Source organism: Myxocyprinus asiaticus, chromosome 31 (assembly GCF_019703515.2).
Source record: "Myxocyprinus asiaticus isolate MX2 ecotype Aquarium Trade chromosome 31, UBuf_Myxa_2, whole genome shotgun sequence".
Classification (NCBI taxonomy): Eukaryota; Metazoa; Chordata; class Actinopteri; order Cypriniformes; family Catostomidae; genus Myxocyprinus; species Myxocyprinus asiaticus.
Window position 1 is genome coordinate 33,317,858 of NC_059374.1, and position 17,512 is coordinate 33,335,369.

A 17,512-nucleotide genomic window follows, 5' to 3' on the forward strand; every position below is an offset into this window, starting at 1 on the left:
ACATCATGCCGTGGCCGTGCTGAGTTCAGGGACATCAAAGCACTTACCTGGCTCCTTGTGACCACCCCCGGACAGCCTGGGACAGTGAGGAAGAGGTTCGTCCTCGTGACCTGTGGATACCGTCACATCGGGGGTGGATCTGTGCCACAGCTGGGCGCGCAGGGGTGGGGAGGCCACCGCTGGAGCGCCAAACCTGCCAAAATGGAATGGTGGATGGTGGTCGTGATGGCGGCCATGCGCACCGGGTATGTGACCCAGGAAACAAGGAAACCACTCATTTGCTGAACTTTTGGGTACAGCAGCCAATTGGGCATGCGGCAAAATTAAATGAAAAGGTAACAAAAGATTCTCCTCCCGGCACTCCACCGGGGGATGGAGTGGTCTGCTTACCAGCTCCAGAGCAGCGGGTTTCCTCGCCCCTGGGTCGCCCGTCTCAAGGGCGCTTCTAAGCCTTTCTCGGGTTCTTGGCGGCCGACCATGAGACGGGTGGCGTCTGCTTCCTGTGGTGGGCTCTACGCCAGGGCCGGGCCGCAGGGGTGGGCTGCGGCGTAGCCAGTGCAGTCACCACAGGAGGACACCCTTGGCGACGAGCAGATGGGGTGCGGGATCTTGAGCCGCGCTGGGGCAGGATGTGTTGGATAGCTTCCATCTAGCTGCTTCACCACCGAAAACTGCTGGGCAAAGTCCTCGATGGTGTCGCCGAACAGGCCAACCAGGGAAATGGGGGTGTCAAGGAACCGTGCCTTGTCGGCCTCTTTCATCTCGACCAGGTTGAGCCAAAGGTGGCGCTCCTGGACCACTAAGGTGGACATTGCCCGCCCGAGAGACCATGCCATGACCTTTGTTGCCCGGAGGGTGAGGTCGGTCGCCAAACGCAGTTCCTGCATCAATCCCGGGGTGGAACTACCCTCGTGCAGTTCCTTTAGCACCCTGGCTTGGTGGACTTGCAGAAGAGCCATGGCATGCAGGGCGGAGGCGGCTTGTCCAGCGGCACCGAAGGCATTGGCCGTCAGGGACGACGTATACCTACAGGCCCTGGATGGGAGCTTCGGGCACCCACGCCAGGTGGTGGAGCTCTGCGGGCATAGGTGCACCGCGAGCACCTTATCCACCGGGGGATCACCGAATACCCCTTGGCCGCCCCACCATGGAGGGTAGTGAGGGCGGGGGAGCTGAAAGATTGAGACCGGGCAGTAAAAGGTGCCTCCCACAACCATGTCAGCTCCTCGTGCACTTCTGAGAAGAAAGGAACTGGGGCGGGGCGTGGCGTGGCTGTGAGCGGCGGGCCCAGGAACCAATCATTGAGCCGCAAGGGTTCAGGGGAGAGTGGAGGCTTCCACTCTAGCCCAACGCTCGCGGCTGCCCGGGAAAGAATGTCCGTCATCTCCACACCAGCCTGTGACTGGGCGACCATACCCGAGGTGGGAAGCCCAGCTGAGGTTTCCGCGTCCGACTGGATGAGCCCGCTCTCCGATGCGGCACTCGAGAGCTCATCACCTTCGCGGGCTCCAAACAAGAGGTCGAACTCGCCCTGAGACGAGCCGGCGGACTCATCCTTAAGCCAGATCGGGGCAAACGAGCATGCTGGGAAATGGGAGGTCCGTGGGGGGATACCCGGCGGAGGTGGTCCCATTGAGGTCCCCAAATCGCCCCCAGTGCTAACCGCGCTGGCCTCATACCCGTAGGTAGAAGGACCGAGGCGGGGAGCCGCTGGGGTGGCTTGCTTTCTTTCGAAAGCAAGCCGCGACCGCAACGTTGCCATGGTCATGTTCTCGCAATGAGGACATGACCTATCCACGAACCATGTCTCTGCGTGGGTAGTGCCTTGACACAAAAGACAGCGATTGTGACCGTCAGAAGGCGAGAGATAATGACCGCAACCAGAAATAACACACAAACAGAAGGGCATCTTTAAAAAGACGTTCTGTGTGTCCCGCTCTTTTAGAGAAATATACTCTTTTTAGAATATACTCTTTTATTTCTGCCGAAGTGCCCAGGGGCGTTCTCTGCAGTGCATCAGTGCAGAGGGGGAGAAGCCGCTGAAATGCGTCGTCAGATCCAGCAGAGGTGAAAGAAAGCCGTGGGAATTCAGCTCAGTGAGCATCGACCGTTCGGCTCCGAAGACAAAATCTGAATGAGTGGTTGCATACCAGCTCCTTTTATACCCGTATGTTCGGGGGAGTGGTATGCAAATACCACTCGCCAATTCCCATTGGCCTTTTTTCAAAGATCAGAGGTGTTTGGGGCTCCCAAGAGTGACCCCTAGTGTCACTACATCGACACAACGTCGAGTGAGTGACAGATAGGGAATTTAAGTTAACATCATTTCTAGCATGCCTACAGTCCTGCAAATGTCTCTAGTTTGCCTTGTGCTGATTTTCAGCTGAACTACTATGGAAACTCATTTCACTTAACCTTTTGACATGATAATGATGATGATGCAGTGACAATCATGTTTTGGTGTTTAGGTGGTGACTAAATATCCGATTGCACCGTTCACAACCTACACTCTAATGTTGCATCTTCTTGTCCCTTGCTCATTATCTCTCCCGCTGTGGTGTGGCTGGGATATGTTGTCATTTTTGGTGTTGTGTTTTTGATTAAGTAGGGAAAAGTTTGAACATGGGGCTTAAAATCAGCAAACCCAAAGCATCAGCTTTGTTTTGTTTTTTTAATAATCAACCCCCCTACCATTCAGCACACAGTCCTCTAAAAAATCTGCACGATGGACTGACTTCAATTATACATCTTTATTTCATTAGTTTCACACAATAAAAGAACAATGCGTTTTGCAAATGCACTTCATCAGATTCAGTGTGTGTGTGTGGTCCTTTCCTATGGATGTGAATCCTGAGAAGGTTCAATTCTTAATGTTTTCACTTTTTCTTGATATGACCAGCACCTCCCACTCTTTTGCACAAGTGCTCTCTAACTGAATTAATGTAATCTACAGTTTTATTTGTATGTGTGTGCAGATGACTAACATCTGGTAGATGAGACGGAGCTAGGGAGAAGGCGAGGAAGAGGCATCAGTGGGCCCCAGAGACCATGGAGGAGGCCGTGGCAGAGGTCAGAGTAGGCAAGCAGGCAGCCAATGAGTTTGATGGTTTTTAAGTCCAGCTCGTATCAACTGGGGCTGTCACGTTTCCCCCAAATCAAGCTCAAACGAATGCAAAGTACATGAGAATTCATTCAAACTATTTCAAACTTTTATGTAATCAGAAATTATCACATTTTCACAGTCTTATACCTTTTGAAATGTTTTATGTTTTCGTGGGTGGGAAAACAGCAGACACCAACTCATTTAACCATTTGTATCACCTCGGAGCATTGAGGACTGATTGAATGTGTGAAATGATTTGGACACACACCAATTGGATTGCACATACTGAAAATCCATAGGTAAATTTGTGTTGATTACTGAGTGACTGACACTATCTATGGGACACGCTATATGGGAGATCCACGAACAGGCAAGCATCAAATTTTTAAACTCCCTGCACCCTTGATTTCCCCACGTTTTTCCCCTTCTGCCATAGCTGTTGCATTTTCATAGATAACAATTTAAATAATTCTGTTTTGCCACATTCTGCAATTGTGAGAAGTCTTTGTCTGAGTTCATTGAGTTGGTTGTCTAAAAGCTATGTATGTTAACAATACTGTATCATAACCACATCAACTGTATTATTTACTTCTACTTGTGTATTCATGAGAAGTGGTGAATGGATAGAATGGACAAGGATTTTAAGCTAAATTGCCATTTCAAGATGTATAGTAAATATGTTTTGTAAAATAGTTGCAAGCTCTGCAAATGTAAAAAAAAAAAAAAACTCCCTGCATAGTGCATCATTAATAAATAATATAAATAAGAACACATTATTGAGGCATTAGCCTTCCCATAACCTTCCCATAACCCCAACACTTTCCCCAACATGCACCTGGGAGCAAACTGCAGCGGGTCCTTATATATACTGTATATTGTCCTCCATCTACAAATCAAAGTCTGCAACATTCTATGTGCATACAGCCAAAATTCATAATGTTGTGCCAATAGACCTATATTGGGGTTTTATTCTTTACCATTTTACTATTCTGGATTAGTCATGGGATTTGACTTGCATAATGTCTAGGATCCACTTTGTATGTTCTGCCTTTTTTTACTTTCCATTTTTATGTTCGGATTGAGTTCTGTGATATCAATTAAAAGAAGATATTGGTTGAAATTGTGTTGTATTATTGCACTTACTTAAATGCAAAAGCCAATTGAATTTAGATAGCCTGCTGTACAACAGGCTTAGAGCATTGATTACTGACTTCTTGACGATGTTTAATGTCTGTGTAGGAGCTATTTTGTAGTTTGTTGTCTAAAAGAATTTGAATAATAGAATACTTTAGATCCTTGTTTATTTTGATGAGTATTTTCATTTTTTAGTTATTTATTTAGTTTATTTTAGTTTTGTTTTTTGTTTATTTTGATTAGTTTATTGTTTGTTTTATTTTTATTTTTGTAAGAGTAGAGTAACGCTATGGGTATGTCATGTTGTATAAATGCGTAGGCAGGAATAGGACCAGCATGCACCAGAGGAGGGCCCATGGTTTTTTAATAGAGCAAGAGAGACAGCAGGAACCAGGATTCTTTGTTCTTTTGTTTGCTTGCTTGCATTGGATAAACCAGCAAACGCACAGATTGTGTTTGGACAATGGACTTCTTTTGCCTGTGTACATTACATGCCAGTGGTGCATCAGTGGCTCTTTAACCATGAGTTTGAATTTGATTTTTGACAAATAGCCATTACAGACTCATTGGCTATGTTATGATATATTATGATGTAGGCTCAGGCCACAATAATGCAGCCATTTTCTGTCCATTTAAACCAGATTTGGAGATGGACAAATATTTTGTGATTTGGAGATGCTGAAAATATGTTACAATATACTGTGTCTTTTCTTTTTGCCATTAAAATTTTTATTAATTTTTCTTTTCACTCAGTCATTCTACATACATATGACTCATGAATGTCTTATGTTATCAGTAGCCTATTATATAAGTCAACTTTTCAATACTCCCCAAAAGGGAGGAAAAACAAAAACAAACAATACAAACACACACACACACACACACACACACACACACACACACACAAAAACCCTAAACAAAACAGAAAGACAGTCATTTACATCTCTTAAGACATTTTACAAAAGTACATGTATTATATCGATCATTGTTCCTCTCACAAACTTTTAATGCACTGAGCCCTAAATGTACAGGAAGAAATGATCCCAGACTTGCTAAAAATGTCCCTTTTGTATTGTTCTAGATATCGAGTATTCAGAGGAAGCTGTTTCAGTCATAAATTTAACCCATTCTGTGAGTTCTTATGTTTTTGTGTTCTTCCCATAGTTTTGCAAAAAACAGTCTTACCGCAATAATGAAGTCTGTCAGTAATCTGAAATGTGCTTTGCTGACACCCTGTGGTAGAAGTTTTTTATCACCAAGAAGACATAACTGAGGGGAGTCTGGTAAGGGTTGTTATATTTGTTAAATTCATTCTCCAAGTTTTGCCAGCACTTCCTTCCAAAAGGGAAGAACCATGGAGCATTCCCATATTGCATGTAAGAAGGTGATACTGTGTCTTTTCAGCATCTTTAGCACTACTAGAAATGTTTGTGCTTGATGGCCTAATGCTTTCAAAGGTGTAGTTTAAGACCAATTACAGCCTTTGACAGCTTGTTACTACCTCCAGCCAACAGCTGGAAATCCCTATGCTACAATATCTTCATTTTCAATAAAAAAAATAAAAAAACAAAAAATAAACTGGATTACAGTGAGCACACAAATATATGGCTGTGTCAAATAACATGTAAGAAAATCCCCTTCAATGTGCCTTACACTCACAATGTCCCAAGTTAGTTTCTGGGTGTAAAGTTTTGTGAGGCTGTTGTGCTATGACTACTCACATTACACATAAACGCAATTATGGCCGTTGGATTCACAAGTTTATCAACTTTACAGCCATACCCTGAATTTATGAAATTCTTACTGTTTGGGATGACATTATTTTGAAATATTAGGGGGAAACTAAGTTATGGAAATCACATCTCTATACAAAACTGCATATTTTTTGCCTTAAATACATGGTATCAACAAACTGGTCACCGTTGTAAAAGCTGAGGCTCTTGTGGTTCTAATAAGCCTAATTTCATTTGGTCATAATTATTTTTTGGTAAAAGATTGCCAATTCGGATCTATAGCCTTAACCTATTTATCCCCTTTTCCATGTAAGCTAGCATGGCATTGTGAGCCAGAGGGAAATGTTATTCCAGATGGCTCATTGTAATCCGATGGCAGGTCACTTAGGGCAGGAGAAGACACTGAAACAACTAATGGCCTGTTTCTATCGGCCGGGTATTCGTGGGGATGTTCGCAGGTGGTGTGTGGCATGCCATTAATGTCAGCTGGTGAATCCGCCGGCCACCCCAAGAGCGCCGTTGCACCCCCTTCCATTAATAGAGGTCCCCTTCAAAAGAATTGGCATGGACCTCGTCAGGCCATTAGAGTGGATGGCACACGGGCATCGTTTTGTGTTGGTTCTAGACTATGCAACGTGATATCCGGAAGCAGTGCCTCTGCGCAACATCTCAGCACGTAGTGTTGTTGAGGCACTCTTCAGAATAATCTCCCGAGTGGGGATTCCATAAGAAATCTCACTCATTAAGGCACTACATTTATGTCATGAACACTATGCAAACTTTACGAATTATTAGATATTAAATCGATTCGCACCAGTGTTTACCTCCCACAAACAGATGGGGTGGTGGAACGATTTAATAAAACCCTGAAAAATATGATTCGTAAGTTTGTACACGAAGATGCTTGAAATTGGGATAAATGGCTTGAACCCCTGTTATTTGCTGTTCGAGAGGTCCCACAAGCCTCTACAGGGTTTTCCCCATTCGAGTTGCTGTATGGGCATTGGCCACATGGCATGCTCGATGTCAGGGGGGAAGCTTGGGAGGGGGACCTTTAAACAGTAAAAATTTAATTCAGTACATTCTTGATCTTAGAGCAAAACTCCACACTTTGGGTCAACTAACACAGGAGAATTTGCTCCAAGCTCAAGAAAGTCAAAGCCGACTATATGACAGGAGCACTCGACTATGGGAATTTGCACTGGGAGATAAAGTGCTCGTATTACTCCCAAGTGGCAAGGGACCTTTGAGGTCACACGACGAGTGGGAGTTTTCGATTATGAGGTAAAACGAACAGATAGAGGTGATGCATGTCAAATATACCATCTCAGCCTCCTGAAATTATGGAGGGAGGCGGTCCCTGTGACACTGGCAAGGGTAGTTCCGGAGAGGGTGGAGCTCAGGCCAGAGGTGAACGTTAAAGCCAATCATGTCACCCCGGTCATTTGTGGAGACCACCTCTCACCGTCTTAAGTCACAGAGGTTGCCAAGTTGCCCTGATGACTCCCCAACCTGAGTCGGGCGGTGGGGATATGTGGCGTTCGTCCGGAGAGAGAGAAAGCAGTAAGTGTGCACACACCTGAGCGCTATAATGTCTAACACCTGTTTCTGATTGCAGTAGCACTGGGGAGAGCGATATAAGGAGGAACCATGCCAGAGAAAGACAGAGAGAGAGAGTCACTTCAACCCAAAAAAAGCTACCTGAGTTTTGTAAAATAAAAGTTCTACCTTTTGAGTTGAAGTCCCACGTTTTCCGTTTCCTCCTCTCCCATACAACGAACCCCTTCACATATACAAAATTCCATAGTAAGAAAAAAGTGCACAGTGCAGTGAAGTTAAAACTGAGCTAAAGTTTCAGCACATGATTTCTGTGAGCACTGCACTGTGCACATTTTTCTCACGATGGAATTTTGTATACAATAAAGATGGCAAATTTTATGATAGACTAGACTAGTCTGGATCATTTTTCAGCATGCGGACAGCAATCTCTAAAATTTGGGTAAGATTCTCTAGCTCCACACACCTGCAGGAATTTTCAGATATTGTGAGCGCAACAACTCTGTACACAGCTTAAAAAAATTAAAAGAACCAACATATTGGCCCATATACATATTTTATTAAAAGGTAAATGAGGGAGGAGTTTGCCATAACTTTTCATTAATGCTTCAATATTCTGCAATGCAAGTGAACTTTATCATTTTATTTGGCTTGCAATGTAGTGGACATCTACTATTATGCCTCTTGCTGCTGCTAGAGAAAAAAAAAAAAAAAAGTATCGGTCTCTCTCCTTCTACCCCTGTGAGCGAGTTTTATCAATTTAATATAGCTGCCTATGTATTTAAAACCATCTTACAATATGCCTCCTGCTGCTTACGTTCTTTTTCTGATAAGACAGTATGGTGCTTCATATTTGCTGTGAATGACATTGAGCTATGCTTAAACTATTAAGCCGCAATCGATTCTCGAACATCGCGTTATTAAAAAAAAAAAGAATATATATATATATAAACAGTATTATCTTTACACCGACCACTTTCTCTCACCTCACGCAACGACAACGTCATATGTTCAGCCTCCTAAATCGTTCCACTGTTTTAAGTTTGAACTGCCCCTTGTGTCGGAGCTATTCGGTATCCGTGTCGAGACAAATCAATATACAGAATGCCACAAGATGGCGCCCTAAAGAAAAGGGCCACATTTACTGTCTGGAGTATTCCTTTCAAATGAATTGTCAATATTGTATTAGCAGAAATATTTAAAATTTAGTTGTTCTTTTAGAAGAATATCTCAGCTCTGTAGGTCCATACAATGCAAGTGAATGGTGACCAACATTTTGAAGCTCCAAAAAGCAAATAAAGGCAGCATAAAAGCAATCCATAAGACTCCAGTGGTTTAATCCATGTCTTCTGAAGTGATTCAGACAGTTTTGGGTAAGAACAGACTGCCTAAAAAATATAACTCCTTTTTCACTATAAATCTTGATGTCAACAGTCTCCTTGGAGATCATGATTTTAAGCTCGATTATACTTCCTATAGCGCCATTTAGCACTCTGCGCATGCGTCAAGCACTAGGAAGTGTAATCAAGCTTGAAATCATGATTATGCCCAGAGACTGCAATGGCAAGATGTACAGTGAATAAAAGGAGTTACATATTGATCTGTTTCTCACACAAAAATCCATTAGATCGCTTCAGAAGACATACATTAAACCACTGGAGTCATATGGATTACTTTTATGCTGCCCTTTATGTGCTTTTTGGAGCTTTAAAGTTTTGGTTGCCATTCACTTGCATAGTATGGACCAATAGAGCTGAGATATTCTTCCAAAAATCTTTGTTTGTGTTCTGCAGAACAAAAAATTAAGTCAGACACATCTGGCACAGCATGAGGATGAGTAAATGATGAGAGAGTTTTCATTTTTGGGTGAATTATTCCTTTAATATTAGAAAGCTTTCAGAATCTGTCATGTTATTTATTTGTTGATGATATATAACTAATACCAAGTTACCACGATTTTATTGTAGCAATAATAACTGTAGTAACTATGGTATTTTTAGAGAAACTGTGGTTACCATGGTACATTTTTTGTAAGGGTAAACATATGACAGTGTAAATGTAATTAAGTCTACATTTCCATTGTGAGAATGTTGTGACATATACAGTATTGTTTTATATTAAAATATTTATAGGTCTCAGTTATATAAATGTCAGTTATACACTTTGTTTCGCACCTACAAATCATCAAAAACTTTATACATGCTTTGATCTGTCACGAATCCCGCCTTTGTTTTTCCTCCTGCTCACCACCAGAGGGCTCCATCATCTGGGGTTTGACTTTAACTCTCTGGACTCCATTTCCCATAATCCCCGTACCTGTCAATGATTACCTGTTCACCTGTTTCCAATTCACTAAGCTATTTAAGTCTCACTCTCACTGGCTGTCATTGTGAGGTCTTGTTTTGACCAGGCTGACATTTCTGAGCATTTTCTTAGTTTGTTGAATTACCTATGTATTATCCTGGACTGTTTACCCTGTCTTTGGTCCGTTGCAGCCTGCCTACTATTACTGCCTTATTTTACCTGGATATAACCTGTGATTCCGATCTCTTGCCTGTTTATTGAATACCCCTCTGGACTGCCTTTGATATTATTGCTGCTGGTGATTTACCCCTGCCTGTCTTACTATGTTTATTGTTATTTATTGTAAAAGCTGCACTTGGATCTCAACTCTGTTGACTCATCATTACAGATCTAATCAATCACTTTTTGTTTTTGTTGGTAAAAATAGTGTAATTACATAGAATTGAATGAGTTTTGGTGAATTTCTGTGGGAACAGCAGCTGTAATAGCATGCAGAGCAGATCAGTCCTCAATGGAGCTGATTTGGTTAACCATCTGTATAATGCTTTTATTGGCTCTTGTTAGACTGCAGTCATTTGAGTACCAGAGCCATGCTGGACATTACAATTCCTGATTATGAAAAATTGGAAATGCTTTGCTATTTCAAACAAAGAAGTGTCTTGCATATCTTCTGTACAGAAGTACTTTCTGATACAGAGACCAGGGCACTGTGGGGTTTTGATATATACATTTTTAAAGGATCCAGTGGTTTGTTTTTACTGTGTGCCTGAATTGTAAGCAAACTTACCAGGCAGTATAAGCAGGAAAGAACTATGTCAAAGCAGTACCTTGTTAGTCTCACAATATCACTGCATATACAAGTATGGCACTATTGTGCCAACAGGACATCTTTGGCAAAGTATGCCGTAGGGTAGATTTCCTGCGATATGTAGCTACAAGACTATTTTCTCTCCTTAGCTTAACAATGTATTGAACAAAGGTACTGAGATATAGCAATAGGGGAAAGCATAATAATAATAATAATTATATATATATAAACTAATATTAAATATCAGCACTCTTGGAATGCAGTCAGTCCAATCAAATTATAAGAACTACTGTAAGTGCATAATTATTCATCTGGAACTATAGTGATAATTATAGTGCTTAAAGCCTTGTCATTTGACCAGTTTTGACAAAAGCATACTGCAATTATGGTACCCTATTCAATAAATACGAGCAAAATGTCGATTACATAACTATACCTTCAAAATGTCAGTGAGTCTCTTTCCATATTCATCAGGTGCTTTCATCTGGTTGAATGACTAAATCTTAAAACAACCTGCTGTAGGAGATTACTAGAGACTGCTCCAGAAAATAAACTAGAAAGATCATTTAAAAACAGCTGGTGCTGTGTTTTACTTTTCCCCATTCATTCTTAACTTAAAGGGACAGTTCAACCAAAAAATGAAAATTCTTTCACCATTTACTCACCCTCATGTCATCCCAGATGTATAGGACTTTCTTTCTTCTGCAGAGCACAAACAAAGATTTTTAGAAGAATATCTCAGCTCTGTTGGTCTTTACAATGCAAGTGAATGGTGATCAGACCTTTGAAGCTCCAAAAATCACATAAAGGCCACGTAAAAGTAATCCATATGATTCCAGTGGTTTAATCCATATCTTCAGAAGTGATATGATAGGTGTGGGTGAGAAAAGATCAATATTTAAGTCCTTTTTACCATAAATTTTCACTTTCACTTTGAAAGTAATATCAATAGTCAATATCATAAGTAGTGATATAATTATTTCATCTTCATTTAACATATTGTAATTATAAAAAATAATCTAAGAAATCCATAAACTTTTTTTTATGTCCAGATTTACATAAAAATCTATATGTGGTGATGTGGCCGAACAACATCTGTGGCGAGCGAGGCCAGGAGAGGAAGAACGGTAAGGGTTGACACCTGTGGGAAACGATCTCTAACAGATTTTCTGTGTTACAGTGAGAGCTGGAGAGGATAATTTCCCACAGGTGTCAATCCTTATCGTTCTACCTCTCCCGGCCTCGCTCTCCACAGACGTCGCTCGGCCACGGCCACATCACCACACTATGATTTTCAGTGTAGTCTCAGACTTGGAACCTCATTCTGTTCATTCTGCTGTTTTCTAGCAGGGCCTTCATGGCACCATTTCACATTGGATACACATTTGTTAAGTTTTTCTGAAAAGGATTTTGCTATATCTTTAATTTGTGTTTTTTTTCCTCTCAGTAACAAACTAGGCATATGAAGTCAGCAGACTGACAACGCCCTTTCACAGATCTAACAAGAAGTTAATTTCCTATATTTGCTGAAGTGTAAGGACTCAGAGTTCACACATTGGGGGATCAGAGACTAAGGAGTTGACATGTCTCACTGAGTGGTTAGAGGGATCTGCTCCCTGAGGAACCATCATCACTGCATGATGAAACCGTGGGACAAGCAAACTCCAAAACTGACTGTCTGAGGAACAGAATATCAAATGTTATTCTGTAAGGAAAATGTTCAAAATCTTATCGAAAAATATGCAAGCTGCCGCTATAGCCTACATGCTCTGTAATGGCAACCTTTGCTAGAGCAAACAGTAGATGCCGACATCAGAAGACCAAAGACTTGAGCAAATATGCACAACAAACCACAAAAATGTATTGTAATTGTAGCTAACATTCTTTCCTTAAAAGGCTCATAATTTATTTAAATTAATTTGCCTTACTAACGTGTGCCATTTTGTGTTGTACTTTGGCTCTCAAAATCAGATCAAGAATACAACCGAGTGAGGCAAACAAAACAAACCAAACCGAAACAAAAATAAAAATAAACAAAAACAAAACAAATAAATTCCGAAGTTCCAATGTATGTTACATAATATACACTCACTGAGCACTTTATTAGGAACACCTGTACACCTACTTATTCATGAGATTATCTAATCAGCCAATCATGTGGCAGCAGTGCAATGCATAAAATCATGCAGATACGGGTCAGGAGCTTCAGTTAACGATCACATCAACCATCAGAATGGGGAAAAAATTTGATCTCAGTGATTTCAACCGTGGCATGATTTTTGGTGCCAGATGACTAACTGCTGATCTCCTGGGATTTTCATGCACAACAGTCTCTAGATTGTTTCTTTACTCAGAATGGTGCCAAAAACCAGTGAGCGGCAATTCTGTGGATGCAAATGCCTTGTTTATGAGAAAGGTCAACAGTGACTGGCAAGACTGGTTCGAGCTGACAGAAAGGCTATGGTAACTCAGATAACCCCTCTGTACAGTTGTTCAGAGGGGTTGTTGTGAGCAGAATAGCATCTCAGAATGCACAACATGACTAACCTTGAGGTGGATGTTATACAACTGAAGATGACCATGTTGGGCACTTTATTTGGACCATAAGTGTATGAGTGTATATTAACCTGTGTAGCATCACACTACCAACCAATACCAGGGTTGGACACACATATTGACAAAATTAATACCTTGAATTTACTGTAAGTCACTTTGTATAAACGCATCTGTGAAAAGTGTCATTTATAGCAGTCTATGCGGTTCTACTAATGTTGCATCAAAATTTTCAATTTAACATATATTTTTGCAGTGGTTGATAATTTTAACCAATCAGAGGCATTTCCATTGCTCACTTCTGTGTATGATGTATTCAAAATTTGAATAACAGTGTTGCTTTTTTTATGCTTCTAAGAGAACCAATGTAAAGTTGACCGTTTAGGAAACTAGTCATGATTTACAGATGTATAAAACAGCAATAAGACATTCAGGAACACAGTTCTCAGCTTGTTTTGGATGTGTTGCAAACATAAAGAATACTGCATGCAGTTGATCCACTCCAAATAATTATTTTAATATAAATTCTATTAATCAAAATTAATCGCAATTACAATATCAAGGGAAATAATTGACAATTATGATTTTTGTCATAATAGTGCAGCCCTACCCCTAAATATTCAGAAAAGTGGTTGATTAGAATGGGTTTAGTATACACACAATAGCCTTAGAATCTGTTTGAAAACATACTCAACTCAATTAATTTTATTGCATAGATAGATAGCAAAATTTCAAACTTATTGCAAACTAATGATGCAAGACCTTTTCTTAGAACTATTTTTTTTATATTTTTTATTTTTAATTTTTATTTTTTGCAATTACCTTTAATCAACTGATCCAAACATCATTTTAGGTTATATGAAGTCAGTTCCTCTCAAGTTCACAGGTGTCATTCATCACAATAACTAGTGATATGTTCCAATAACATTTAACAACCAGAAAATGTCCAAATACTTTTTATAATCATTTTGAACACTATATCTGTTGTTTTATCACTTTAAACCTAATACATGTCTTTTTGTTAAATGTTTTGCTTGAAAAGTATGCTTGTGCCAGACATTGCACTTTTGTTTTCATATGCTTTCATCGCAATCAAAAAGCGTTCAAAAGTTATAGCATTACAAAAATAATGTATCCTAGCATCCAAAAACGTCTCCAAGTGTCCAAAAGCCTCTCCAAACAAATAAAACATAATCATTGTACATGAGAACTAATTACACATGCAAACACAACAATGACTAAAGGTTTGCATAGCATGCTGTCACGGTCCTGTCACAATGTCAGTCTGGGTTTTTGTCTGACAGGACCATGGCATCATCGTCCCATGTCTGTTTTGTGTTTTGGTGTCTGTCTTGTGTGAGGCACAGTTTTGGTTGAATTCTCTGCTGTGCGCTCTACGGTCTGTCTTGTTTCATGTCCGGAGCATCGTGTCTGGATCCTGACTTCCTGTCTGTTTCGGTTTCGGTCTGTGTCGGGATCCGGACACTCATGCATCATGTTTCTGTCTGTTATTGACGTGAGTGCATTGCGCTTATGTCATGTTAGCGGTATGCACTTGCGTCAGTAGTTTGTCTCATGCGAACATGTGTGCGTCTCACGTTGCGCTCGCATTGTGCTGCGCACCTGGGTCACGAGCTGTCTTGTGTTTCATGTCTGGAGCATGGTGTCTGGATCCTGACTTTCCTGTCTGGTTCAGTTTTGGTCTGTGTCGGGATCTGGACACTCATACTCCATGTTCTGTGTCTGTCTCTCACGACCGCGGACGCGCATTGCACTCGCTTTGAGCTGCGAGCCTGGTTCGCAAGCTGTCTTCACATTGTGCTGAGGTTCGGTCACTTCGGTTTGAGATTTCGGGTTTGTGTGTGGCCGAACTCTTGCACAGGTGTCCTGTCTTGTTTTTGACGGCTGTTGCGTGCATCGCGTGGCGTTTGCCTCGCGATGTATGCTCAGGTTTCATTTAGTGTGAGAGTGCATGGCATCGTTTTGTTTGACATCTTGTTTGTCGGTTGGCATGAGCGTATATTGCCTTATTGTCTTGGCGATGTGCGCTCATGCCATTCGGGTGTTTTGTTGTCTTGTGAAAGCACGTGGCTTTGTTTAGTTTCTGTATTGCCATGTGTCTCTCTGTCTTACATCATACCCCGCCTCCTTGTTTGTCCATTATTACTTTATTAGTCATACCTGCCCTGTCTTGTTAACCTGTTGATTTTTATCCCTATTTTAATCTCCTCGTGTGTGCTGTCCAGTGCCTGTTCGTCTCTTGTGTGCTCGTTTATTCCAGTTGGTCTTGCCTGTCGGTTTCCTTTCTCGTTTTTTCCCGTTATTCCCAACCTGGTCTGGTCGGTCATGTTCCCTCCTGCCTTCTGCACCAACCCTGGTTTATTCATTTTCCCCTGTGGGGTTATGTTTGTTTCCCCCCGTGGGAGTTTTAGTTTGTTTTTTTATTACATTTTTGTATATAAATAAATTCCTTGTTTTTGAATCTCTGCGCTTGTATCCAGAGCCTGTCTTATTCTCTGCATCACTGCTGATTTGTGACACACGCAGACATGATTTTAGTAATGTGATTTCACAGAATCAATTTCATTCTGTGCCATTTCAGTCACCACTGAGTCTGTGTCATGTACTTGGCACCATCTCCTGGTGGCCATATGTAATTAGAGTGATTGATCACATGACTCTCTGCCCAAATATGGAGGACTATCACCACTGTTTGGAGCAATCTGAACCCAGTCCAATTGGTTTAGCATTCCATGGCAATACAGCATTTCAGGTGACATCATCTAATCCAGGAACGCTAATGTGTTTGTAGTCAGATAGCAAGATGCCAGATGGCCAAATGCTGTGTGCACATTGTGCTTCGTGTGGTTATCTTATGATCTATGCATCCGATTACTTTTTGTGTGGGCTCATTTTAAAGATAATCGGTATGTGATATTTTATGTTGCATTTATTTGCCGTGAATTTATAAGCAAAAATGTGGCATATGGCAACACCGGTTCATATGAAACATGTATGTCAAAAACATATGCTTAACTATTACTCGCTATATTTTTGTCTGTGAGTAAAACAAATAGGCTGGTTGTATTCTATTGTTTAAGAGCTTTCCAACAACTTACTGTATGACACATGGCTATTTAATGAGTTTGATGTTTTTTTTACCGATTACAATAATGTGTACAGTACACATTTTTTTTAATAAATTATCATAATGGAACACTTCTGATTTGTCTGCAAATTTAAAAGCACGTGTTCAGTTTTGGTCTTAATGCCTACATGCATTGTAAAGTACAATTTAAAACGATACCTATTTTGTGTTGGTCAAGACTGTTATTAATATTTTGATAAACTATTGGCACTAAACTAATTTTTTATTGTAATGGTCAATTGATCATCATATAATTTATCACACATGATACGAGAACCAATTTCACCAATTAATATCAACCAAGCCAGATATTTAGTGACAGCTGTATATTTTTCAATTTGCCTTAGTAAGTAATCATCCACTATGCCTGTCACGCTCAATTAGCTCAGACAGAACTAAAAGATCTTTCATTTATTCATGTCTGAAAAAGAGCTTTTATACTTTACACCATAAACATGAAAATCAGCATGCCAGTGTTGTTGAAGTGAACAACCCACTCCGTCTGTGGGCAAGACAATGGGTTGAGAGACATGCTTCTGAAGTGCAGTACCTGTCTCCTGCATGAGTAGAACAGGTAAGCCCACATCTCACACAGAGAAAAATTTATCTCTGTCTAGAAAAAGAGCTACCCACTCTGGCTAGGGCCAGACAGGTGTGTGAGCCTCTCTCTAAATGTCAGTACTTTAGATTTGTTATTTTTTATTTTTTTTAAATACCACTTCAGCTACAAATGGAGTAGAAGAATAGTCTGTGACAGATTAATTTGTTATGAAACAAGAGTTAATTGTAATGGGAGCCGGCTGGTACGTTATAGCAGTGCGGCATTTAAACCTCACTCCCCTGGCCTCAAGAGGCATACTAGCAACTGACACTAGAGGCTGTAGCCTTTAGCCTCCTCATTAGCGCACCCATCTCCCATGCCAGAGATGCCGGTTCGAATCCTTTTCGGAGCAGGTTGAACAGGACCGGTTACATAAGCTCTCCCAGCTTAGACTACCATGAATTTCCATGCTTGTTCAGGCTGTTATTATCTGGGATTATCTTTTTAATATTTTGGAAATATACAGGTTCAGGAATACATTTATTGGTTGGATTAAGTTACTTTATAGATACCCTGTAGCGGCGGTACAAACAAATGGATTAATTTCAGATTATTTTACTTTGAATAGGGG

General features: G+C 40.9%; 1 protein-coding gene across 1 annotated transcript in view; it reads right to left on the reverse strand.

Annotated features, from left to right (window-relative positions):
- Window positions 1-15,579, reverse strand: part of LOC127422165 (FRAS1-related extracellular matrix protein 2-like) — a 154,119-nt gene extending 138,540 nt beyond the window's left edge. The window contains exon 1 of the mRNA XM_051665502.1: window positions 15,392-15,579. Within this exon, the coding sequence (XP_051521462.1) occupies window positions 15,392-15,579 (188 nt within the window). The remainder of the gene's footprint in view (window positions 1-15,391) is intronic.
- Window positions 15,580-17,512: the final 1,933 nt, after the last annotated feature.